This window comes from Balaenoptera acutorostrata, chromosome X (assembly GCF_949987535.1).
Source record: "Balaenoptera acutorostrata chromosome X, mBalAcu1.1, whole genome shotgun sequence".
Lineage (NCBI taxonomy): Eukaryota > Metazoa > Chordata > Mammalia > Artiodactyla > Balaenopteridae > Balaenoptera > Balaenoptera acutorostrata.
This window is the reverse complement of record NC_080085.1, coordinates 27630104-27656966: the sequence shown is the minus strand read 5'-3', so window position 1 is coordinate 27656966 and position 26863 is coordinate 27630104. Positions and strand designations below refer to the sequence as shown.

The window sequence follows — 26863 nt, the reverse complement described above, 5'->3', positions numbered from 1 at the left end:
GAATGATTTCTATATTAGTATCTTTAAAAGGATCTAATCACTAGTATCTAGTCTCCAGAAAAAGTAACACATAAAACTGAAACATACTTCATTTTTATAAATATCATACTATCATGAGACTTCTGGATACATGGGCAGTTTGAGTCATGTCCCCCCCATTCCTCTCCCCAGCTAGAGTATACACAGCAGAGAAACAAGCACATTTTATCATGTTTCTGGCCACTTACATATCTTTTTTTTTTTTTTTGAAATTTCTATATCCTACTCCAGACCTGATACGTTGGACCTTCAGGGAATAGACTCTAGGAATCTGTATTTTTATTTATTTATTTATTTACTTATGGCTGTGTTGGGTCTTCGTTTCTGTGCGAGGGCTTTCTCTAGTTGTGGCAAGCGGGGGTCACTCTTCATCGCGGTGCGCGGGCGTCTCACTATCGCGGCCTCTCTTGTTGCGGAGCACAGGCTCCAGACGCGCAGCTCAGTAATTGTGGCTCAGGGGCCCAGTTGCTCCACGGCATGTGGGATCCTCCCAGACCAGGGCTCGAACCCGTGTCCCCCGCATTGGCAGGCAGATTCTCAACCACTGCGCCACCAGGGAAGCCCACTTACATATCTTGAACTGTGTACTATCTTGGACTAACTATTCATGCTTAAGGATTTAACAAATTATCTTCTTCCACCTCTCAAAGAACAACAACAATAATAAAAACCCAAACAATTTATTTTCCCTAATAAGGTTAAACGGTGAGTACCAGCCTAAGGCAGGAACGTTCCAAAAAAAGAGTTTTGCAAAAGGTTAATTTGTTTTTCCCATGGTACTTAAGGTCAGATTTCCACTGAGGTCCACTTTGGCATCTATTTTATTCACAGTGGTATTGAGGGGAATGGATACTGGGGGTGTGTGGGAATTGGGGACCAGAGAATGGAGAGAGGCAGACAGAGGACGCAAATCATTTTCAATTGGAACCTAAAACTTACACTCTTAGATAAAGGATAGACTACGAAATCTTAATCTGAGTTTTAAGACTTCTGAATAGTTGAAAGTTAACAAAGCTTAACATTTTTTAAATAACATTTATCTTAAGAGCAATGAGTAAGGAAAGATGCTACTTGGCTTTAAGGAGATTTTGCACTAATGAAGAGATAAAGATATAAACATGTCTAAAGACTTAATGAAAAATTAGTTACTTATAAGTGTTCATGTATATGTAGACATTAATTTTCAGAGAAATAACTTGTATACTTAAAAATTCTAATCCTCATATCTGGGCCAAATCAGATTTGTGATAGTTCCATGCAAAACAGATGTCTAGTTAGATGCTCCGCACATCTATTTATGTCTGGAAGAGTGCCTTAGCCATATAAGCCGTCTACTGTAACATTGTTTTAAACATTAAATTAACTGTCAAGCTGTCCTGCATCAGTGACACCGCTTGGTAGCAAGAATGGGAAACCCTGTGATCCAAGATCTTACTGCTTTATTCCTCTGCCCCAAGGAGGGTTGCAAGGGAAGGATGGTGCTCTCCACTTGGTATTCTGCATTTTGTTGCTTATAGTTCAATTAATGTGTCAGAAGTACATTTGCTGCAAGTAACAAAATACCTGACCAGCTGTATCTTAACCACATAGGGGTTGATGTTTTTTGTATAACAAGAAGTCTGGAGACAGTAGAGAGCTAAGGAGGAGTTCAGTGATGCCATCAGAGATCTGGACCTTTGTCCTGCTGTAGTATCTTTAGTGAGTGACCTTTGACCTCCTGGTTGCTTAATGACTGCAGCCCCTCAGGCAGGAAGGAGAAAGGACCTTCTCCCTCTCAGGCTCTTTGTCTTTCATTTTGGAAAAGGAAACCCTTCCCTGCAGATATCTTGTCAAGCATTGACCAAAACCATGTCCACATGGCTGCCACTGGCTATAGATTAGAGAATTGAGATCCTCCGGACTTTGTAGTAGAGAAAGACCAGGGAGAAAGACTTTGAAAATGAGTATTGCGTGAAACAACCTACACAATCTGCCACAGTTAAATACAGCTGAGTCAACTTTCTAGATTACAAGCATTCTCTCTAGATCACCTTTGTTCTTTCTTCTTTTATTCCAACTCCTTTATGTCTGGGAAAGTCTTGATATCTATGGTATGTGTGTCTCAGAAAAGAAGCCCAAGCTCAGGGTGTAAGGGGTAAGCAAGAGAATTATTCCAGTGATTCATCCAGAGCAGTGGGAAGTGATATTATTTGAAGAGAAATCAGATGTGGTATCAATGTCACTAAAGGCTTAAACCTGGTAAAAGTAGGGAAGTTCCTTTCCGAATCTCATTCAATTCAAACCATTTATTGAGCACCAACATTTATTGCCCTTCGGTGCCAGTGATATTGAACACAACACAATCTTTCCAGAAGTCTCCATTTCCTTTTCTCATCTTTTCTTCCTCAAGTAAAAGAATGAAAGATAAAGCTACTTCTAGTTAGTTATATCATTCATTTTTACCAGTATTGCTATAGATTTTATTGTATATTGAGTATTTAAATAAATCTTAAGCCTTTGTGGGCTAACGTAGAAATTAATCACTATTTCATAAATAACATGCCTTATATGGAAAATTTTCAATTCCATTAACCTTACAAATGTCCACTGGAATAGTTTATGTCGTGTTGGAAACTACTTTTGCATCTGATATATACACGGCTCTTTGCAGTGTATGTTTCTGTATGTACAGAAGCCTGCTCACATAACCAAAGAAAATACATACTGATTTTTGTGTGAGTGAAATATTTACCTTTGTGTTTTTCCCAGTATTTTAGAAGCCTGAATCTTCAACCCCTGAGCTTAGTATACAGTTAGGCCCACAATAGGCGCTTAGATAAATGTGAATTGATGATTTTTAAATGTATAAGTGTGGTCACTTGATGATATACAGTCAGTAGACTAGTTATGGGTTTTGGTTCTGTCTTCCCATATTCTTGTGCTGGAAAAGTAAGTGTACTGAGGCAGTATTTTTGGTGGCACAGTCCTTTAGTTTGAATGCATTAGTAAATGGTGGAGTCCAAAGAATTAATAGCTGGAAAATTTTGGGAAAACCCAGTAAGAAATGTTTCCACAGCGTAATTTGAGTGAAAGCCAGATAACAGCTAGTTATTGGAGGAACTCGACAGTAAAAGCTTTGACATAGACATGAAAAAGAGGGTGGAAGTAAATCTGGGGGGAGAATAGGAAGTGGTCTGGCTGAGGCAGAACTCCAAAACGAAACGCCTCCTGGGGCCAAACTAGTCATTTAAATGACTGAAGGCGGCTGGGTGGGAAGTGGGTCAACCTGAAAAGCTTCTCTTGGGGCTAATTGGGCCTCAGCTTCCCCCACTGACATGCAAGAAGGTGAGTCTTTAGGTTCTTCCAGAGAAGCAAGACGATGGGAAGTCTCCAGATTTTTAACTGTTGGCAAATCATTCAACAATTTAAAAAACCATTACGGGAGCCAAAACCAACCAAATAAACAAAAACAAAAAACAGGTCTGCAGACTAAATTCAGCCAGTTTGTGCCCTATGGTCTGTGGTTACCGGAGAAATCATTGAAAGATGAGGCTAGCATTAAAGGAAATGGACATTTACTGCTGTTTATTTTTATCATGAAAATAGATTTACCACAGATTCCCCAACTGTGAGAAAGGATGGTAGATTTGAAATAGGTAGTGTCAACCCTATTACAAAGAAAGTATGTTTTCCCAGCCCCCGACAAATAGGGCACAAAAGTTTTAAAAACTGTTTGTGAATTTGGTTATATGAAAAATTGTAAAAGGTATGAAAATCAAGTCACATGTGATCATTTAAAAATGTCTCACCTTTATTATACAGAGTAAAATTTAATTAAACTGTCTCTGCCCTAGAGAATCTGGGATGTGTGTTCATTTGTGAAGAGAGTGTGGAAAGGACGGTTAATTAATGAAGTGTAGAAGAGAGTTGAAGGAGACTGGGGTAATTGTATAAGTTTGCGGAGTTCTGATAGTTGCGTCGGTTAGTCGAGTTGCCCGTGTTAAGGCTCAAGGAACACACAGGAGAGCAGTGACTGAAGGTTCTGAGTCAGAGAAAGGGAATAATATCATTCAGCACAGTGATGAGAGTGGACTCTGTGACTGTTAGTCTCTTGTTACGAAGGAGACCAGAAGGAAAGAGCATTGGCTTGATTTGCTGTGGTTCTAATTGGAGCAGGAAGAAGATGACAGGGAAGGCTGATCAGAGATAGCGGATCAGTTTAGAGACCTTGCCGATTGACGTTTCTTCTGACCATAAGGATGGCAAATAAGGAAGTGCTTGGGTGGAATAGCTTTTTCAGTGAGTTGACCGAAGGAGAAAAGGCACAATACGGAATTCGGGAGTAGGGAATGAAGTTAAGGATTTACATTCTTTGAGTGCCGTGGCACTTGATCCCTCTGTTCTCGGTGCCTTACGTCACTCCCAGGTTTAGTTGCTTCTGATGCCTCCGTGTCTGGTGCAGCTTCTTCTGAGATCAACCCTCCAGCCTTCTGTGAGGGTGAAGCCAGGGGTGGCTAGGATGCTTGGCTGCATGGGCTGGGGGAGAAGGTGTTGAGGGCTCTAAAAAGTTGCAACTACTCCCTGCATTTTCAGCCACATCACAGCCCTCACATGAATTTAGGCTTGGGATTTCTCCTGAATCAGCTACTATCAGGTCATCTTCCAAGCTTCCAAGACACTGGAGTCTCTTCTCATCTCCTCTCCAGTTTTGTCTCTTTTCTTTTAGGTAGATGTCATTTTTAATTCTCTCTCTGTCATCCTAGTAGTTTGACATGAGAAATAAATGAGTCTGTTCCATCTGCCACGTTTAGCTGGAAGTCCCAAGACCTAAGTCCTTAACATGAAGCGCAGGGCCCTACCATGGGCCTCCCCCTGCCTACCTGGGGTCATTCTTCATCCTTGCGCTCTGAGATTTCAGCAGTCTGGGCCTTCTTAGGATTCTTTTTTTTTTTTTTTTAGTAATTTTTTTTTAAATTAATTAATTATTTATTTATTTATGGCTGTGTTGGGTCTTCGTTTCTGTGCGAGGGCTTTCTCCAGTTGCGGCAAGTGGGGGCCACTCTTCATCGCAGTGCGCGGGCCTCTCACTATCGCGGCCTCTCCTGTTGCGGAGCACAGGCTCCGGACGCGCAGGCTCAGCAGTTGCGGCTCACGGGCCCAGCCGCTCCGCGGCATGTGGGATCCTCCGGGACCAGGGCCTGAACCCGTGTCCCCTGCATTGGCAGGCGGATTCTTAACCACTGCGCCACCAGGGAAGCCCTCTTAGGATTCTTAATGGTCTACACTCTTCTCTGCTTAAGAGCCTTTTTTGAACATGCCGACCCTTCATCTCGCTTTGCTCTTCCTACTCTTCACCTGGCTAACTCCCATCACCCTTCAGATCTTTGCTTAAATGTCACTTTCTCAGAGAGGCCTTCCTGGCCTGTGTTTCCCTATGTGCTCACTCTTGATAAGCGTTGAAAAGATAGGTGGAAGGATTATGGATAGATGGATGTCTTTTTAAAACTTTTTTTCCTTGAGTAACATTGATTTATAACATTAAATGAGTTTCAAGTGTACATCATTATATTTCTACTTCTGTATACCCTACGGTGTGCTCAGCACCAAAAATTTAGTTTCCCTCCATCACCGTACAGTTGACCTTCTTTACCCATTTTCCCCTCCCTGCCTTGCCTTCTAGTAACCACTACTCTGTTCTCTCTATCTGTGTGTTTGTTTTTATTTGGTGGATGTCTTTTAAAAAGCTATAAACCAGTTTTGCCTAAAGAATCTTTCTGAATCATTAATTTTATTTTATATTTATTTTTTGGTGGACAAGGCTTTGAGAATTAGAGCCCAAATCCTTTCTGATTTGAAGCTTAAGTAGAAGGAACATGGTGCAGCAGTGTCCACATGAGTCACCTCTCCATTATCCGGGGGAGAATTCAGGCCCAGAAATAGTATTTAAGATACACGGTGTCTCCCCCCCTGCAGAACTTTACATTGGCCATTTGTTATAGAAACTGCTTTCTCAACAAACCTTTTACCAGAGCAGCAAACAAGAAAGCAAAGCTAATTTGAATTTCAACTCTTCAACTCTTAGAACAATGTTGCTAAGAAGTAGTGAGATTGAGCTGAGGAAGGCCAAGCAAGAGGGAGGAGGGAGCCAGAAAGCCCTTGAACAACCCACAGTCAGGATTTGGTGCTCTCTTTTACTTCACAGTTGAACTTCCCTATTTTTTTATTTTTGGTTTGGGTTGGTTTGTGTCTCTCTTTCACAATTCTAAGTCTTCCACATTTGTGCTACCCTGGATACTTTATTGCTTCTCTTCATTTTTCAGAAGAATTCTAGAGAATAACTGGTAGCAAATAAGTAATACCATTTCACACCTGGAAACAACTTGATGGTAATTATAAATTCACAGACTCAGCTTTCTGCAGTTCATACAAGTATGAATGTGTCATTCCTATTTATCTCTATGTAGGTTTATTTTTTCCCCACTTAAGTGAAGCTCAGTGTTGATGATGAGGTTTTAATGAGTGTAGATTGTAAAAGGCCTCAAATATATCTAAAAAATTATAGGCCAAGTGTCATGTGTTAATGTACCTCCTCTCTCTCGGCTAATTCTTTAAAGATATGTTCCAGAAATCCTCCGTATTATTGAAGAGTTCTTGAAGAGTTCCCCACAATTCTACTTTGTACTCTAAAGCTTCTGAAGCCTGGATATCTTGGCTTAATTTGCTTTCAAGCCAGACTTGGTTTAAATTACTCAGTTTATCTCAAGCCTCATAAAGGCCCGTCCGTGGCTCTTGTCTGTTCTAGTGGGTTGGAACTGATAAGAATAATACTTGTCGTGTGGAGAGTCCATTAGAACGCAGGAAGAGTGAGGCTGGGGAATCAGAGATATATTATTATATTAATATTTTAAAATCTACTGCCTTTCTATATATTATATTAGTGTAGGGGGAGACTACCTTGTTGTGGCTTCTTTAGAAAATTTGGAGAATTGTTAAAATGGACATGCAGTAGTTTAATTCACATTGTATGCCAACACTGAAGTTGCAACTATACCCCCCAAAAATCATACTTCCTCTAGATTTTATTTTTCACTCATGATCACCTGAGGGATTTGGAATACATTTCTGCTGGGAAATAGAGTTGGTAGGAAACAAAGACCACACCACGAATTCATCTGTTGGGATAATCTTCAGCCATCCAGCTCTTTCCACACATTACATTTATGGGGTCATTGTCATTCTTTCTACCTAATATAGATAAACATACTGAAACTTTGGGCCTTTCTAAAAAGTGCCCACAAGGCATTGGAAAGCTGGACCGAAATACTCCTTGTTTTAAATTCTAGACCTCAGTTCGGTCATGGGTAGCAGGATTTTTGAAGTATGATTAAAAGGCAGAAACCAGCTGTAAAATTGAAATGAAGGGCCTTAATGTTTTATTTCTATAATATTTTCCAAAATTTCCCATAACTTTAAAATGCTGAGGTGTTTTTCAGTCGTTTTGCAAGAGCAAGTCCAACAATATGTAGGTTCATGGCTCTAACTTGATCGGTCATTCCTCTTTTCTGGTGAATTTGACACCTTCCACCACTACCTTCCACAGAATGAAAGTAAAAGTCATATAACAGAAATACTTACCAAAGTCAAGGGAAAGTCATAGGCCAAAGAAAGGTGCAGCAAAACCTGTGATTTGTTTTGTGCCTCAAAGTAAAAGTCAAATGGGCCATCACTTCAGTAGCTGGTGATTCAACTTGAGAGCGTAGATGGTATAATATTTCCCCTTGTTCCTTGAGTTTCTAGATTTCTCCATTTTTAGGCCAAAACCAGCCCTGGATAAACTAATTCAAGTCATGAAGAGGAATGTACAGTTCAGCATGTTTATCCTTCCAAGTACGCTCTCTACCAGCTGCCATGCAAACATCGTGTGACTCGTTTCTTGGACAGTCTCATGCCTCTTGAGTTCCGGTTGTGAGAGCTAGTGAGCTCATCACAACTTGGGCCAAAGTCCTGGAAAGGCAGCTCCCAGGGAAAGTGGAGGCCGGCCTCCCACGGGGGATGGGGATCGGGACTTGAAGCTTTATTCTGCATGCATACTTTAGCTACGAGATCAGCTCCAGCCTCAGCCCGGGACAGTGTCACATTGTCCGCAGCTGTACCGCATCTTGAGGTTTCAGTGTGTATCCTACACATTTTCACAAGGCGACAGAGACTTATCTCTTCCAGCTGTAAGCCAGAGGGCGGATTCAGACAACACAGATGGTTAACTCTCTGGAGTAGGACTTACAGGGCACCAGAACTCCGTTGCAGTTCACTGATGGTTACTGGATATAAGTTTGTATGGCTTCTGTTGCATTATGTTGAAAACTAGACATTTTCCCTGCTACTCTCTCTTGGTCTTCCTGAATCACTGTTTGATAATGAGTTGGACTGTGGTACATAGAAAACTGGTGGCAGAAGTCTTGTTCTCTGCATTGTGTTTGGGGTACGCTTGAAAGGGCGTCAGAGTGGATTAACGCCAGGCAGAATGTGCCATAGTTAGAAGGATTTGAAAGGGAAGAAAGTTTGAACTGCTTTAGGGAAGCTGAGAGCACTGCTAGAGCAGGAATGTTCCAGATGCTTGTCTCTGATAGTATTCTACCGTGAACCACGCCCCGAAAGAATCAGATCATCCTTGCCTCTCCCACTTGGATCTCTAGCTCCTGGAATTTGTCAATTCTTGATACAAACTGTGAGGATTGGATGGAGCTTCTGACCTCATTTAGACCATTTGTCCTGAATTCCGAATAGATCCAGGAAAATCGGACAGGGTAGACACTTTCAACTTATTGAATACCTTTTATTGGCATTCATCATAAACAAGAGACCCACAAATATATCCCAGAGGTGAGTCTTTGGTCAAATTGACTGTAATAGTCATTAAATACCCTGAAAGCCCACAAAATGGAATGTAGAAAGACAAAAACAAAAGCCCACACAGGTCTCTGTACAGAGTTTATACTTGCACTTTAACAACATGGAACAAGAAACTGTATTAAAATGTACAATTAAAGACTCCATTGCACTTGAAGGTGCATATGAATCACCTGGGGATCTTATTAAAATGTTGATTCTGATTCTTAGAGCTGGGTGGGGCCTGAGATTCTGCATTCCTAACAAGGTCCAAAGAGGTGCTGGTGCTGTTGGCCCTCGAATCGTAAGTTGGGTAAAAAGGATCTGCCCAGGTTCTGTGGGGTAGGTAGGTGTCGGTAGCCACCCGTGGTTAAGACATAGGTGAGGGCTGCCTTCTTATCCACATCTTGGCTACCAGGTTCATGATGAAAGCAAGTCTCAGAACAAGCTCTGTCACATATGAACACTTACTAGCCACAGAGCGGAGAACAATTTTAAAGCCTGTGCCCAAGGCACAGTGAAGTCACAGCCCTGCCTTTTTGAGTGTTTGGCGGGAGAGCCTCACAATCCACACCTGCCACAGTCCTTAACACAGTGGTTCTCAAAGCGTGGTCTCTGGACCAGCAGCATCGAGCACCTAGAAACTTGTTAGAGATGCAGATTCTCAGGCCCTCTCCAGACCTGCGTAATCAGAACATCTGAGCGTGCGGCTTGGGAATGTGTATTTTTAACTAGCCCTCCAGGTGATTCTGGTGTACGCTCAAGTTGGCAAACCCCTGCTGTAACAGCAGGATTTTGCCAGCCATCTAATTGAATTCAGGCAACCAAGAATCCAATGAGCTACAGCTGGAGATTTTGGAATCCGGCCTAGGGCACCATTTTTAAAGGTGGAGGGCCTGCTAGATTCTTCCCACACCCTGTTAATGTAAAGGCAGGGAATGTTTCTATTCTGAACCCTTTTCAACAGTCCTGGTATTTTGTAAACCACTAATATCACTAACACAAGCCCATCCAACATTAATTTGGATACTAGGTGTATTAATAGGATTTTAGGTGTAACAAGAGCTAAATATAGCTGAAGCACTTAACAGTGGCAGCTCTGGAGTGAGGCTTTTTGATTAATTGCTAGCCAACCACCCCTGGAGTGTGCCTTCCTGATTAAGACAACTGACCGCCTCTGCAATGTAGCTAAGCTAACACACACATACTTCATATTGTACAGTCCCTGTGAGGGTTTCTTTAACTCTTAAAATCTACTTTATTAAGGCATACTTTAAACACAATAAATGTACCCATTTTAAGTGTACAGTTTGAGTTTTTGACAGACGTATGCACTCAAATAACCTTCATATCAATCAAGATATGTAACATTTCAATCACCTAAAAAATACCCCTGTGTTCCTTTCCATTAGTTACCCACCCCGTCCCCGCTCCCGGCTACCATCTATCTGCCTTCTGTCAGTGTATAGGTGAGATTTACCTCTTCGAGAATTTCATATAAGCGGAATCAAACAGTATTTTTTTTTTTTTTTTACTCTTTGTGTCTGACTGCTTTTACCCAGGGTAATGTTTTTCAGATCAGCTCACACTGTTGCTTTATCAGTAGTTAGTTCCTTTTTATTACAGAGTAGTATCCTGTTGTGTGACTACACCACAATTTGTTTATTCATTCTACTCTAGTTTTCTTCCCAGTTTTTGGCTATTATGAATTAAAGCTACTATGCGCATTCACGTACACATCTTTTTGTGGGCATGTTTTTATTTCTTTTGGCTGAATATCTAGGAGTCGAATTTTGGGTCATAAGGTAGATGTATGTTTAATTTTCTGAGAAATTGCTAACCTGGTTTTCCAAAGTAGTCGTACTATTTTATATTCCCACCAACAGTGTCTGAGAGTTCCAGTTGCTCCACATCCTTGCCAACATTTAGTATTGTCAGTCTTTTTGGTTTTTACATTGAATATTTTAAAGTAAATTACAGACATTGTTTTTCTTTCCCCTAATTTCAATTTAGGTTGTTTTATTCGGTCTCTGCGAAGGCCATCAATCTAATAATGTTGACCCAAGCAACTTGGATATGGGTTAAATTATTTCCCTTTCTTAACCTCTAATTAGAATTGGTTCTGTGGGTGCCATTTGATTATGGCAGTCAGTCATGTTTGCCAGTATATTTTTTCTTTTTTTCATTCTTTTGTTCACATATTCATGAGTTTGTCAGTCAGTCCCTGAGCTGTATTAGACCTGTTTTTTCAGAGAGCAGTTGTATGTTAAGTCACTGGGAAATACGACAGAAGTAGGGCACGGAGTACTTGTCTTCAAGGAGCTTTTTGGAGCTGGGTTTATGAAACATAAGTACACAAAAATGCAAGAAAAGAAATATAGCTTGGCGTATATCAAGGCTTACGCAAAATTGAGTGAGGGCATCATCTAAATATAGATTTCTGCTAGGTGAGGTGAGTTGGGGCTTGATAGACAGGTGACAGTAGAAACCACTGTAGCAGAAATTGTTGAGCTGTTAATACGTGCAAAATATTAGAATGATTGCACCTTAGAATATAAAGCTAAATGTTTATTTTAGTCCCAATTTTATTTTACTTATTTTAATCTCTTTTAGGATAGCGGTATCTTCATTAGTACAGAATACGTACAGAAACAAATATCCATTCTGATATGGATTCGCAACTTTTCTTGTTGACATCTAGTATCATTTTTGTATGTTTAGCTTGCATCCAAATTTTTGAGCAAAAACTTCCAATTAGTTCATGTGTGTGTGTACACACATGTGAGTTTGTGAACTTCTTTTTAAGCCAGCTCTCTTTTATCCTGTCTTTGCTGAATTAGTTACTTTCTAGATAAATGCAAAATAGTTAAATAGAAGGAACCTGTGGGATCAGGTGGACCTAAACCTGGGATGAGGGTTAACTGTGCCAATTAAATTTTAAAATACATCTCACACACAGAGACACACGCCTGTGTTGGGTAAGAAATATTCAAAATGTTAACAGTGCATATCTTTGCATAATGGGATTATGGATGGTTTGTTTACTTGATTTTATATTTTCCTTTAATTTCTAAGTTTTCCACAGTGAGCATGTATAACTTTGATAATCACAAAAACATGTTATGTTGCCACTTGATTGTTTGCTAAATTCTCATAGCTGTTTCAGGGAAATCTGCCCTGTTCTCTTTCACCTTGTGTAGCAAAGATTCACTACAATAGAACCAAGATTACAGTCTAGAAAAAAGAAATACCTGTCCTTTTCCTTCTTGGGAACAAGGGCTACATGAGCTCCCTGCAGGCTATGCCACCATCGTCCCTCACAGAACTTAGCTTTCCTGATTGTCAAAGAGCAAAAAGACATTTTTTTTTTCTTTCCCCACATCGACAGAATTTCACCTTTCCAAAATTGGGGCATAAACAAGAGATTTTTTCCCCCTAGCCTCTTGTTGTTGTTGTTGTTGGCAAATCATTGGGAGTTTATCTGTGTCTTTTGAGAAAATAACAAATGATCTTTGTTTTCCCCCTTTTTTCTTCAGCTGACCTGAATAATGTCAGGTTCTCGGCTTATAGGACTGCCATGAAACTCCGAAGACTGCAGAAGGCCCTTTGCTGTAAGTATTAACCAGTGCTCGAAATACTTGATAGTTATTCTTTGGTTTAAAAAAAAAATGGTTGGGAGTATTTGCTGTTGGAGCGGGGAGAAATAGCTCTCTCAAGTCCAGGTGTAACACAGAATTCATTTTTTTAAAGTATCTTTGGCTGAGTGTTCACCTAGACTGCTTTGTTACATTGTCTAGAATCATTCCTGCCACCATGCCTCAGCTACTGATGTTGAATTGATAAGATACCGGTAATTTTTATTTTCTAACTAATGGCGTTGGCATTCAGAATTATCTTTATGGAACTTGAATTATCTCCACCTGTTCTTCCTTTACTTCTTCTTATAAAATGTATTGAATATTTGAAGTATTAGCATCAGATTGCCTTACCCAAACCAAAGTTCACAGATGTGTATTGTTTTTTAGCTTGAATGCTAATGTTCAGATAAATACTGTCAGAGAAGAAAGATGACAAAATTGTTTTCCTGCTTTTGCTAGATAGCTTACATCAGTGGGAAAAATTCCCAGTGTCATACAATGCTATCTGTTCATCAGATAGTTTATATATCTGTTACCAGGTATAATATTGTTTGAGAGCCCATGTATGTTGTTAATGTGACCACGAAACAGATAGGCACAGTCCCTACCCTGATGGAACTTACAGTCTAATGAGGGATATACAGGGTGTCCATAAGTCTAGAGACATAGGTGTACGTATATAAGATCATCAAGAACATCTGCAGTCTGTAAAAAAAAAAAATCAGTAAAAAAAAAAAACCTCTATTAAGGCTTTACGGACACCCTGAGAAAAAGTGAAGGGACAGTTTCAAAGTCATATATTTAGTCATGTGACAGTGGAAGAACGGGTACCATGAGTTGTGGGGTTTGCTTGAAGAGGTGGCATCTATGATATGTGAGTCCAGAAGGGCAAGTAGAGCTCACTCCAGAAAGAATGTTCTCATCAGAAGGCAGAGCATGTGCTGAGGCGTGGGGTCCAGAGATGCAGTCAAGAGCTGAAAATACTGCAGCCTGGCTAAAGCACAGGAGCTCCAGGGAGGGACTGTGGTAAAATATTTGGCTGGAGGAGAAGCAGGAGGCAGATTGTGAAAGGCCTTTTAAACTTAAGTTAAAGAGTTTAGAGGTCAGTAGGGAGCCGTGCAATGGGATGGCACGATGGGATTGTCATTTAGAAAGATGACTCTGGCTGTGGAATAGAGCCTGCACCCTGGCGGTGGTGTACACCTGCTGGGGGAGAGACTTGGTGAGCAGTTTCAGTCGTCTAAACCAGCAATATGGTGGCCTGAATTGGCAAAGGAGGAATGGAGATAAGTGGGGAGAGTTGAAAAATACCAGGTGGAATTGATAGGGCTTAGTGATGAGTTTGATGTGCTAGGTGAGGGGGAATCAAGGAAGATACTTAGGTGCTCACCTGGGGTGAGTGGTGGACGTGCCTGGCAGAGCTGGACATAGAGCTGTGGCGCTCAGGAGAAACATACGGGCAATGTTTAGGAATCATAAGCGTGCAGATGCTCGGGGAGAGTGTAAAGTAACAAGAAAACAGGATTTAGGGCAGAGGGCGAACAAGGTACAGAGGGGACTGCAGAGGAAAACACAAAGAGGGTATAGTGGCACATATTGCGTGGGCAGAAAGAAGGGGCCTGCCACCGGGGTCAGATGTTGCTGGGAGGTCAGGATGAGGTTGGCAAAAGTGCCCATTGGATTTAGCAACGAGGAGGTCCTTAGTAACTTTGGTGAGGTTTTAGAGGCACGGTGGAGGTGGTGAAGTGGGTTTCAGAGTAAAGCAGAAGTGGGGATGTAAAGACAGTTGAGACGATTCTTGGAGAAATTTCGTTGTGAGGGGAGGGGAGAGGGGCGGTAGTTAGCTGGAAGGGGCTGAGAAGTCAATGGAGTGCACGTGCACATAGGTTGAGAGATGCTTGAGCCTGTTTAAATGAATATGAGAAGCGGGGACAAAATTGAAGTTGCTGGCTCAGGAGATACTAAAACATGTGAGTTCTTAGAGGATAGGGGAAGGTAATCCAGAGGCCGAGAGAAGAAAGGGGACGCCTGTCTTCCACTGTAAGGAGTGGGGCTGAGGAAGGGAGCTGGGCCGGGCTAGGTAACTAAGGAGACCTAGTGGGAAGCGGGCGAGGGATGCCCGCGGTGGGGGGGGCTCTGTTTTCTGTGTGAAGGTGGAGGAGAGGTCCCGTGCTGCGGCTAAGGGCAGAAGGGGATGGAGTCGAGGTTGGCCTTAACCTCTGTGGAGAAAGAGAGGGCTACTTTGAGAAGCAGCGTCATGGAGCCCAGAGTCTGCTGAGCGGTTTACGACAGCACCAATCCGCAGGGCTGTTTCTCCAGGCGCAGCCAGATGGTTCTGTCCCAGGTGGGCAGAGGCCAGCCGGGTACGTGAAGTAGGGATTTGGGCAAAAGAGTGGTTAAGTGGTTGGAGTGCTGTCCGTCGAGTCTGCATGGGGTAGGAGAGGCTGGGAATTTGGGTGGAAGCTGGTAATTAGGAGGTAGAGGGATCGAGAGGCCAGCTGTTCAGGGAGGTAGAGGAAGAGATTGTGCGAAAGTGACTGGAAAGCCAAGAAGTTGTGGTCAGACAGCAGCAAAAGCTAAACGTTATTTCAGAAGCGGAACGGTTCGGCTGGCTCGGTCTAGGATATGACCATTTGCGTGGGCGGCAGAGGCGGACCAGATGTGAATTTCCGTGGAGATGAAATAGGAAGCTAATGAACTGAGAGGCTAGAGTGATGCACGAGTCATCGCTGCCAAGGTTGAAATCACCCCGAACTGGGCCAGAACTGGGGAAGAGCAGAGGCCTGTGACCCCTGGCTACCCAGTCTTCAGGAATGAAGGCGTCTGACCCAAGGGGTCTGCAGAGGCTAGCAGTAAGATAGTCAACTGGTGTTGCCCGTGTGTGGTTTTCTACATGGAGATGGAGAAGAAATGGCCTAGAAGTGAAATTATTGGGAAGGAGAGAGTAGGCTTTTCCTCCTTTTCTTGGTCTCTCCAATGCTGAGCACAAAGCCTGGCACAGAGAAGGGCTTAATCTGTTTTCAAGGAATGGATGCATGAATGAAAGTAAATTCAGGCTTCCATTTCCGTATAGCTTATAGTCTGAAGCTATCATTTTTCAGCTGTATAGCTGCCAAGTGGATTTTAAAGGACTGCCCAGGCCTAGGATTTCCTTAGGGACCTGTTAATGTACCAAAGCTGGAAAGAGGCAGTTTGGGATGGAGTGGAGTCACAAGGCTGGATGGAGAAAGTCTTCTGCCTCTTCTTCTTCTTCTGTCCCCGCCCCATCCCAGAGGTAGTGCCTTCCATTGAGAAAGGGGCAATTATGAAATGGTTACTGTAAAGTGCTGTAGTACGTAGAGAGATGTAAAAGTGAGATACTAAAAGTTCAGAAGAGATAATCAGCTGTCCCAGGTTATACTATGAAAAAGCCCCCAAACTGACTAGATTGGAAAAACCCTTTCCATAATGTTCCTTTTGACCTTGGATTTAGGCATTATTCAGTTCTCCTCCTGTTAAAAAACTCTTTCTATTCACATATGTGTCTCGTTATCTATTATTTCAGTGTACATTAACATTTCCAATAAACGTTGGAAAAACGGGGATTTGATATTATAAAAAAATTTGACCATGGGCGATTATAACCCTATAATAAAGCAAGCTCTGAAGGCAGACTGTAGAATTTTCACTTTTAAACAGATTTAAAATTCTCAGCATTTCCTTTCTAAGCATGACTTTTCTCATATTTGAAAAAGATTTAGGTACAGCAAAATTAGGGTGTATTTATCTAAATTAAGTACTAGATTCTCAAGAATAGTAGGAGGTTTCCACGTGTAGTATGAATATAGAATGAAGAGTTCACCTCTCCTTTTATTATTGAAAACATGCGTGGTCACATTACTTAACTAACTGTTCAGTATATGATTTCAGAATTTCCTCTTAATTTTAGATTTGCTTAGGTTTATCTTCCGGCCTTTTTGTCATTTCTGTGCCTGTAAAGCCATGATAAAGAGCTATTGTCTGTGGTACAGACAAACAAAACTTGTCCTGGCTACCTTTTCCAACTGAAGGTCGTGTCCACCAACTCTTACTTTAATGAAAATTAATAACGTTATCTCAGTGATTTCCTGATGCCAGTAAAGAGTTTGAATTACAGGTGCCTTAGAAAATATGCCATGCTACCGCCGCTAAGCACTTGGTCTTATTTTTTTCACTTCACTGTCAAAGCTTCGGTATTGCAGAAACCTGAATACCACAGTTTTATCCACTATAGAGGATTTGCTATTTAAGTCTAGAGCATCACCATTGGCCTATAATGTCCCCAGTTTGTAATCCATTTAATGTTGCATGACTCCATACTGCCTTTCAAGGCATTGTGAATGAAAATTAAACTCGACAGAAAAGCAGAGACAGAGAGAAAATCTGGGTAAGAAGGATTTATAAGCTGGTTCATATGGCTGATAGCCCACTGAAAGTTATGAAGAAGATAATCTAAGCTTTTTCTTTCTCCGGCTGTAGTTCTCATGAGCATCCTATAGGTTTGCAGCTTCTAAAATTAAAAATATAGCCAACTTCTAAGAGCAGAAATAAAAATGCACTTAACAAAGCCCATGTATTTAGTTTATTAGTGTGTGGTGGGTTGGAGAGAGCCCAAACCATAGGGCTAAATATACTGCAGTTGATAAATGTGACAGATATTCTGCAAACAAGAAATATAGAACAATTTGCTTCCGTTCAGCAACTAAATCACACAGTAGAGAAATTTTGTACAGCCTGGAGTTGTCTGAATAGAGGCACAATGGCCAGACTCATCCTTACAATGACATACCAGGTAAAAAAAAGGTGCTCCCTTCTTGGTACACGTACGTCACCTTTTGTGCATGCACTGAAAGGTGGCATCAGATAGGGTTTGGTCACTAAAGAAGACTCACAGGACCCATGGTAACATTGCTTACAAATCTCCAGTCTCTTGCAGGCATAGGTTACAAGAAGGCAACAGTGTTACAGTGTAATTATTTGTCCCTTCCCCGCAAAAATCTCCTTTTCCCGTATACCATTATATTATTTTTCACATAGGTTGGAGGCCAGGTCTCTGTTATTTCAGAATTCAAAACATCTTGAGGATGGAGCCAAACTCGTTTTCTCCACTTACATGGTTTGATGGATATCGGTGCCCCAAGAGAGGGGTCCGGCCGGTAACAGGAGGCATCTCTCTCCCAGGGGGTGCCCTGTAGTCCTGTTTGGAAATGTGTCCAGTACCCACGAGTTGCTCGCTAAGGGAAAGAAGGGTGGGTTCTCAGTCATGGTGCTGAGGCTGTTAAGGAGGACCTGATAGGTTCCATTTCTAGTTGATATCCTCTTTTCTCCTGGAATTAGATTCCCTTGATGTGTTCTTTTTGCACTAGGCGGTCTTTTCCATCGGTTTCTCTTTTCTCACTCAAAGCAAATTCTACCTTGCCAGGTAGTCCTCGCCCAGCTCCTAATTCTCCTAAGATTCTTTTATTTCAAGCAGTCCCATGCTCTTTGGTCCACCAGACATGCTGTTGCCACTGTGTACTAACGTCTTTACTATAACTAGGAAATACAGCTGAGATACAGAAATGTTGAGTCTCCCAGGCAAACATCATAGGAATAGTAGTCACTCCTAAATGAACTTTGGTTTGGGTATGCCACAGAAATATCTATAGCCGTCCACAGCAAATTTCTGGCTTTTCACCTTAGGCCAATGACATAAACTTGCTCTATTGAGGACACAGAGACAAGCGCACTTGTCCACAGTTATAGTGTGATACTTAGCCTGGTCAATGGCCATGGTTTTTACTTGAGTTTCTGGAGCAGAGGACACATGGGGCCAGAATGTGTCTCACTGATGGGTGCCCGAATTAAGACCTCATGAATATTAAGTATCCATGTGTATAATTAGTGCCTCTTGTATATTTCATATACAATAAACACTTCGTACTCAGTTGCCTCTGGAATATTACATATCTCTTGGTCCTTCAGTCCCTTTCTTTTTTTTTTTTTTTTTTTAAATTTTTATTTATTTATTTATTTATTTTTGGCTGTGTTGGGTCTTCGTTTCTGTGCGTGGGCTTTCTCTAGTTGTGGCAAGTGGGGGCCACTCTTCATCACGGTGCGCGGGCCTCTCACTGTCGCGGCCTCTCTTGTTGCGGAGCACAGGCTCCAGACGCGCAGGCTCAGTAATTGTGGCTCACGGGCCTAGTTGCTCCGCGGCATGTGGGATCCTCCCAGACCAGGGCTCGAACCCGTGTCCCCCGCATCGGCAGGCAGACTCTCAACCACTGCGCCACCAGGGAAGCCCCTTCAGTCCCTTTCTATGTTTAATATAAACATGCTGTTCTTACCATTTATCCCCAACACATCTCATGAATCCTGCCTATGTCAAACAAACTTATGTACTCGAAACATCTTAGAAGGTTTCACCTATGATTTACAAACTACTTGATCATTTAAAATGGAATTGAAAATTCTCAAAAGTAAATGTATATTACATCCATATTATCAACTTAATCCAGACTTCTATGTGAAAACTGCAATATGAAGAAAATAGGTGTCAACGATAAATCTGAATGTCTAAGTAACAACAACAAAAAAATGTCTGGCTTTTCAATCTCAGGGAAGTGGGCCCACCAAATTCAACTGAGCTTTTCCTCGGTGATCCAAGCGTCCCAATTGTCCCTCCACCGATTTGTAGCTTTCCTCACACACTAACGCTAGCTTTTTTTTTTTTTAACACAGTATATTGTGACAGATGAGGCATATACCATATAAACTTTCTACCACATACCCAATACCTTTCGTAATCCTTCATCATCACAATTAATGACCATACCGTGTTCATTCAGATGATTATAAATCAGTGTTCTCCAGATATGACTGGGTAAATATTCCCGCAGGGTACTTTCCAAAGCAGGTGCTTAATGACAGATGTATCCTGTGAAACAAGCACCAAAAGCCATAACCGCTTTAATACTGCTCCGTGGGGTCTTGGTCACAGTCAGAACTCCCACCTCTTCACCCAGTGTGTTCGATAGATTGGCCAGCTGTCCTGCTCACTTCTCGGCTTTTTAAAAGGGCATCTGAGTCATAGCCAAGGGAGCATATTATTCTCTTATTTTAAGCCTCTTTCTAGGCACCAGCATTATGTTAGATTTTCCCTTTTTAACACCCGTTTGGTGGCTTTCTTCCCTTCGGCAACAGTCTTTCTTCCTTATTGTTAAATTTTCATCCAAACTCTCCCCCAACAAAGAGTATATCCCCTGGGTTCGGCCACTGGACTAGTCCATATTTAGCTGGTAGCAGGATAAGACATGCCTGGGCTTCCCCTTTCCCTTCCCCTTCTCTTCCCAATTTTTGATAAGGGGTCACATTGGTTCCTACACTTAATTGTAGCCCCAGTCCAGAGACTACTAGTGTGGCACTGAAAGAGAAAATTGTGGTAAAGTAGGGAACACCTGTAAGTTCCCCCACTTGAATTATCTTTTTAATTGTAATTGGTCTCTCAGGTGTCGCCCATTTATCAAAAAGTGCCAGTCCCCAGGTTCCTTTAGTTGGCACTCTGCCTGCAGGCCAGAGAGGGCGAAGCTCAGTGGAGGAAGGTTCTGAACTTATTTGAGCTTTTGCTCCTGCAACCAAGGAATTGAATTTTTAGCAGACTTACCATCAGTTTGCTCTCCCCTTCTAATCCATTCCGTTAGCTCCAGGAGTTCAGGTTCTACCATTTCCAGTTTGCTGTAGAAAGTTGTATTATTGATAACGAATTTCAAAGCCTGTGCTACTTCAAACCAAGGGTAGCTTGGCAACCAGCATCAATGGTTTATTTTCATCCCTTTTATTAGAATCATCTTTTTTTTTCCTTTTAAAATAATGCCTTACCCATATTTTCAGCTAAGAATGAGTTGGGGTCTTCTAAACAATCTCCATTCTGGCACTGATTGCTCCGGGGATGATAGTTAAGCTCACAGAACCCAAATGACAGTCCTTACAAATGTACAGTTCATGACTGTAGAAAGGAAAAGCCTACGGTACAGCAGCAACATTAAAACAAGGATACGCATCACAACCACAGGATGCCTTCCAGCATAGGGTGTGGAGAGGCCAAGTACAAGCGCCAAGTGCCCTCTCTCTACCAGGGCCATACCAGGATGCACTTTATCTCTTGGATCAAGAACCACCAATGTGAGCACACACCACTTTAGAAACCAGGGAGCACTAATTGGAGTCTCAGCCAGGATTGCTTTTAGCTGCTGGTAATCTGGACGTCGTCTTCTTACATAGCCAGTCCCAAACCCAGTGGCCTCCCTGGGCGTCCCTGAGACCAGGTAAAAATGACTAACGTCATTGCTAGCAGCAAACAACTGTGATAACCTGTAACTCGTGGCTACCCATAAACACAGTGAGTCATTTCTTTTCCTTGCTTTGATCAAAGGGTCTGCGTCGTGTGTCTGTTTTAGCAAAACATCTCTTGCCAACTTCAGCGCCTCTGGAGTTAACCCTCACAGCAAAGATAACTACGGCAAAGTGCTTGACTTTCTTGCTGGGCAAAGATTTGCTTGGAAGGTCCTTCAGCCTGAAGTGTAAGCTGCCTGTAGAATGATGTGATGTCCACAACAGCCTCTTCTTCCCGCAGACGCCTTCTGCTGCCTGGGCCAAAAAGTCAGCAGACACACAGGAGTTATCCCACCATGACCCGCCCGCCCCTGTCTGTGTCTGTGCTAATTAGGTTACAGGATTGTTTATATTGTTAACCTGGGGTATCCAGGTTGACCCATGGGATGAGCCCGGGGTTGTGTGGGCACCATCGGGCTTATTCTAGCCAACATTTTGGTGCTTCTTTTCTCTCCCAGTATTATTGCTAGTAGAGAATGCGGGGTGGTTTTCTTTTCTTTTTCTGTACAGCCTGTAAGGACACCTTCTGCCACCCACCTTTCTGCTTTTCAGTACATACCTCCATGTGTCCTGCCATAATACCCAGAGCAGGTCTCCTCCTGTCCAGTCTCAGTTTTCCCCACTGCAAAACGATTCTAAAGGTGCTTTTGAGTTCTTAAAGCCTAGGATTCTGTAAAAGACCAAAAAAAAAAATTCATCTGAGCTCCTCACTTGTGGCGTATGAGGAAAAGAACAGAGTTAGCATTTGAACCCAGGGTGTTGAGAGGGTGATTGGGCACAGCCAGCGCCTCAGGAACCGTCCACCCCACCCCACCCCATCCCATCCCATCTCATCTCATCTCCTTCCTTTCCTGCTTTTCGTGCTTAGCAGAGAGGATCCTGGAGAGCCGGTCGTTCTTTGTCTTGTCCCCCCTCTTTCACCCCACACCCCTGATGCATGAGGGCACCACCAGATGCTCTCTATTCTTCAGTGGCGTCAAAACCTATAGCATCTTCTACTGTCAAAATGATTTTTGAAAGAGAAGGGTCTATTAGAACACACTTGGGTTTTTATATAGCTTTAAAATGTATTCCCTAGTGAATACACTAAAGGAGAGAGAGATTTTCTCCTAAATGGAAATTCCTAGCTTGAGGTAAAAGGGTAGTTATACAAAATTGTGTCTGCAGGTTGCTTGTTGAGGCTTCTAGAAGCAGCTAATCATTATGTTTAAAGTTTCATCAAAGAATCGCAATGTATTCTTTAAGATGCTCATTTTGAACAGTTAAGTGTATGTTTGTGGGGCAATTACATAGTCCCTATTGATTTTCTCACCTCTTTTCAAGTCCACAGTATCGGCTATGTACCCCTAAATAGGAGTCTTTTACAAATTCTTGCATGATAGTGGGATTCTGTTTGATATGTTTGTTTTGGGAAGATGAGTTCTCCAGTCTTCTGTGATGGATCATTCTTGTGTTTAACCACACTTGGTTTTAGCAGAGCGCACTGCACAGTGTTTCTCTCCCAACTATGTCACCTCCCGCTCCTGTTATTTCAGAGCAATTGCTTTGCGCCCCTCTGGAGCTATTTATGCTCCCAATTTCCTCTTCTGTGTGTTACCCATTCACCTGTACGGAGAGAAGAGTGGGCCTGATAAAAAATTGATGCCATTTTGCTGTTGGTTATTTGTTTCCATCACACGGGGAAATTAGACTCTTCATACAAAAGTGAGTCTAAAAATTCTCACTTGTTAGTTCTTATATCCTTGGATATAAAGCAAAATATTTATAATGATTACGGCAAAGTAACAGAAAGAAAATACTAGAAAAACTTCGAACCACCCATCACTTCCTTCAGTATATAAAGAAACACGTTGGGTTTATTGGTGTTTGGAGGAAATCTCCTCTCTTCTGCTAATGCGGATGGGGTGCTGCATTCCTAAACCTGAAAACGTGTCCTCAGAGAAAGTCAGGCGCACAGCAGAGAGGATGAAAGTTGGAGTCTTTCGTCTCTGCATGTCTCTCTGGTCTCCCATACAGTCACCACTCGGCCTTCCCCTCCTCCTGTCCCCCTGCCTGCTTGTGTTGTCATGTTTTTAAATTCTTTATTCTTTTTGCTTCCTACCTCCCTTTCAAATCAAGTTACATTCCTTTCTGCCACTTGAAACAAAGTCTTGGCTTCAGTGTAAAGAGGTCACTCCTTTATCTTTCGAGTATTTTTAAGCATAAGGAGTGGGGGCTTGGCTTTGATAGGATGAGTGCTCGGCCAGGGTATTTTAAGGAAACTGGTCCATGGAAGCAGAGAGGTTTACTCACTGGGATGAAAGACAAAGGGAAAAAAAAAAAACCTCCTGCTTCCACCCCCGGGTCTCCTTCATGCTTCCAGGGAAACTTCAAAAGGTTACTATTTTCCTTTTTGAAAAGAGGAAAACATGCACTACAGAGGTATTAACCTACATAGGTATTAACCACCATTTGGGGGGTTCGTCCTTAACATTTAATTAGAAGTAGCCACAAATAGTAACTAGTAAAATGCATTAAAGCCTTAAATTTGCATCTGTTTAGTATGGGGCAAGCTGTTTACTGATTGGGATGGTGGTGTTTATCTGCAGTTACATTTATAATTGTGTTGCCTCCTCCCCCTGGATATGTGAGAGATTTACTTAATTACCATTGATTCTTGCTCTCAAAGGACTGAGAATTCAGACCAGAGCTTGGATGTATAAGGTGTTATAAAAGCAATGTTGTTGCATTTCCAATTTGGCTAATAAATTGGCTTTACAGAAAAGCATCTTTCTGTGACACTTGGGAGTAAAGCTTAGCATTTGCTCATGTTGGGCAGTGTTGAGGCTTCACTTTTGATAAATGTTTATCTTTCAGTATATGATTAAATACCAGCTCAGATCACGGGAACCTCCACCCCCCCCCCCAAACTTATAAAGTTCTTAGCGGACTTGAAAAGTACGTTGTGGACTGTAATTTGAAGGTGAAAGGAGAAATAAGTGAGCCTTGCATCTGAAAACTGGATAGATGATGCATTTATTTTAGTTTGCCTATAGAAAATTTTAGTGAAGTTGATTATTTTTTCACCTAGTGTTAATGTAGCAGAGAGATTAGGAGGTGACTGATATTTCAAGGAGGAAAACGCTTAATGATTATAAATGCATAGCTGGAAATAAGAGTTTACACAACCCTAACCACGCAGATTAATCGAACTGACCTCCTCTGGTACTAATACAAGAAAGTATTCTCAGGAACTCTTTGAAAATCTCTAGTAAAACAGCTCTTTTTCTTTCTAATTCAGGTGGAAATGACTCTGTTCCTGTAGAACACTCTAGGTCCCCTTAACGCTCAAATATTTCCTAATAGTTCAGGAATGGGAACTGTCTCTTCATCCACATCTTCACGCAATGCCGGTGGGACTTGAGGACAGCCTCAGAGCTTGAATGCTCATCATACTTATCAGACTTAGAGCCGAGGGGTGAAAAGAAAACACTTTAATCAAAGAGGGTAGGGTTCGGGTTTGCTGTTTACTAAAGGGTACAAGCCAATCCTACCAGGATTGTCAAAAAGAAAAACAGTGAGAGAAGGATTTTCCCCTTTGAATCACCTATGATTTCATGTGGCTTTTGCAGTGGATCTCTTGAGCCTGTCAGCTGCATGCGATGCCCTGGACCAGCACAACCTCAAGCAAAATGACCAGCCCATGGACATCCTGCAGATCATTAATTGTTTGACCACGATTTACGATCGCCTGGAGCAAGAGCACAACAGTCTGGTCAACGTCCCTCTCTGCGAGGACATGTGTCTCAACTGGCTGCTGAATGTTTATGACACGTACGTACAGCAGGCTTTCTCCAGACTGTACCACTGGAGGCTTAGTTTACAGACTGGTGGCGGTGTAGTTAGCGTCACAACAGGGCTCCAGTCTAGAAGTATGGTCCTCAGGATGAAAGTGTCATGAAGCCGTGTGACCTAATGCTATCCCCGTGATTAATCATTTTTGCATTTAATGGAACTGAAAAATATTTTGATAAGCTAGGAGGTAAGAACTAGAACGTAGAATGCTCTCAGATTAGAAAACAAACCAAACCCTGAGATACTCATTTTTCAAATAGTAGAATGAGTCAGTGTGTAGCCATGAGTTCTTTCCCTTTCTTGCCTGTGAATTTTGAATTCCTCCGTCCTCTTCGGGGGTGGCTTCCTCTCACCGGCAGAGAGGGGTGTGCTCCTGGAGATGCTGCCACACCTGTCACCAGCTCTGAATAGTGTTAGCTGATACTCGAGAGATTTTTTGCAGAAGAGTGTAAATTGATAAGCCAAAAAAAAAAAAAAAAGAAAACAAGCCCTAATGCAGCAAATCCAGATCTTCAAACTGGGGAAGTCTTGTTTTTTTTTTTTTAATAAGGATTTACGAAGTTTCACTTCGGCACCTCCATTCATCCCTCTCTCTTAGAAAACACTCTTTTATTTCTTTTGGATTGCACATAGGAGAACTCCCCACTTTTGTCTTGAGCTTAATGAAGACAATTGAGGAAGGTAGCAGAAGGAATTGGTCTTAATTTCAACTGAATTCTTCTTAGACATCAAAATTACTATATGCGTGATTTCACATGTCAACAAGAACGTATTCTGTGTTTGGAAATCTGGGAAGGTCTTCTGAAAGGAGTTGCGTAGCAACTATTTGCTTTTGCCTTTGGTGTACATTTCTACCACCTCCTGGATATAAATGTGTACCTTTTTTCTTTGTTATTTTGATAAGGTATTGCTTTTTAAGTTCCAAGATCACCTGGCTGTTGAATTCTCATCATTATCTACCAAGCCCTTGATCATGTTGGATTTTAATTACGGATTATCCTTAGATTTGCTTTGATAAGGGTTTCTATTCAGGTCTTCCCTCAAATATATTTTGGCACCGTTCTCTTTGCAGATGATGTACGAATGGATTCTGAGTATATAACTTCCCTTCTCTATGCCTGAAAATTATCTGGGGACAATTTTAACTCCTTGAAGACCTGAGTCACTATATAAAGTTTCTTAAACTTTGATTTGCCATTTTAAAGAGGGAAAAAGATAAAATCTTCCAATGATAGTACTTTTGTTAACGCAGTAGGACCCAGGATTTTTGTTTGACTAATGGATTTAGTGAATTGTACCAGTTGAAAGCTGAGCATATTGTTCACCAAAAATAACCACTCTTGGGACCTATCCTTTGCAGTTATTCTACAGACTTTTTTTTTAACCGACATATATGGTTCAGTTGTTTTTCATAACAAAATAAAGGCTGAAAATTATCAAAAGACATTTTCTACAAAATGAAAAACTTCTCATTCTTTTAATTTTTTCCCATGGGCAAAATGAACTTGTTAATAAATTTGTCATGTGGAATGGTTTATATGTAAAGTGAAAGCATACCTATGTTAAAACATGGCTATAGCAATAGGTTATTTTTAAATTGCTCATTAAGATCATCTATTCAAATGCTCTCTAATAGACTGTATCACATTTTTCTTGTAGGGATAAATGTTCATATTTTATACTGTGTGTTTTGTGGCCTGAAGTGATTAATTTTCTTCTCAATAAGGGGCAATCTGATGAAAATCTAAATGAGTGTTATGAGGGCAGAGCAGTTCCTTGCTGGTATTTTTTGGCTTCAATAACTGAAGTAGGTGATTTTCTTAGTACGTAGTAGTAATTCTTCCCCTTATCGACATAAACCCAGGTGGCCCTCCATAGATGAATAGAAGGATATTTTTCTTATTTTTATGTAGAGAAACTCTTACCATTCAAGTAAGGGCTTTTAAGAATTGAAAACTTGGTAAATGTTCATTGGTCGAGTTGGTCAAATTTCCATCGCATTCTAGGTCATCAGCCAAATAGATAATGAACTCAGAAACATTCTAAATGATCTTAATAAAACAATGGTCAGTAGAGTTTCCATATCCAAGGTTTTTCCT

At 41.6% G+C, this 26863-nt stretch overlaps 1 protein-coding gene across 6 annotated transcripts in view; it reads left to right on the top strand.

The window, feature by feature from the left end:
- DMD (dystrophin) overlaps positions 1–26863 on the top strand; it is a 2123648-nt gene that overhangs the window by 1995147 nt on the left and 101638 nt on the right. For all 6 annotated transcript variants that reach the window (XM_057539128.1, XM_057539123.1, XM_057539125.1 and 3 more), the window contains 2 exons: positions 12441–12515; positions 24542–24743. In XM_057539128.1, coding sequence (XP_057395111.1) covers positions 12441–12515; positions 24542–24743 — 277 coding nt within the window. The remainder of the gene's footprint in view (positions 1–12440; positions 12516–24541; positions 24744–26863) is intronic.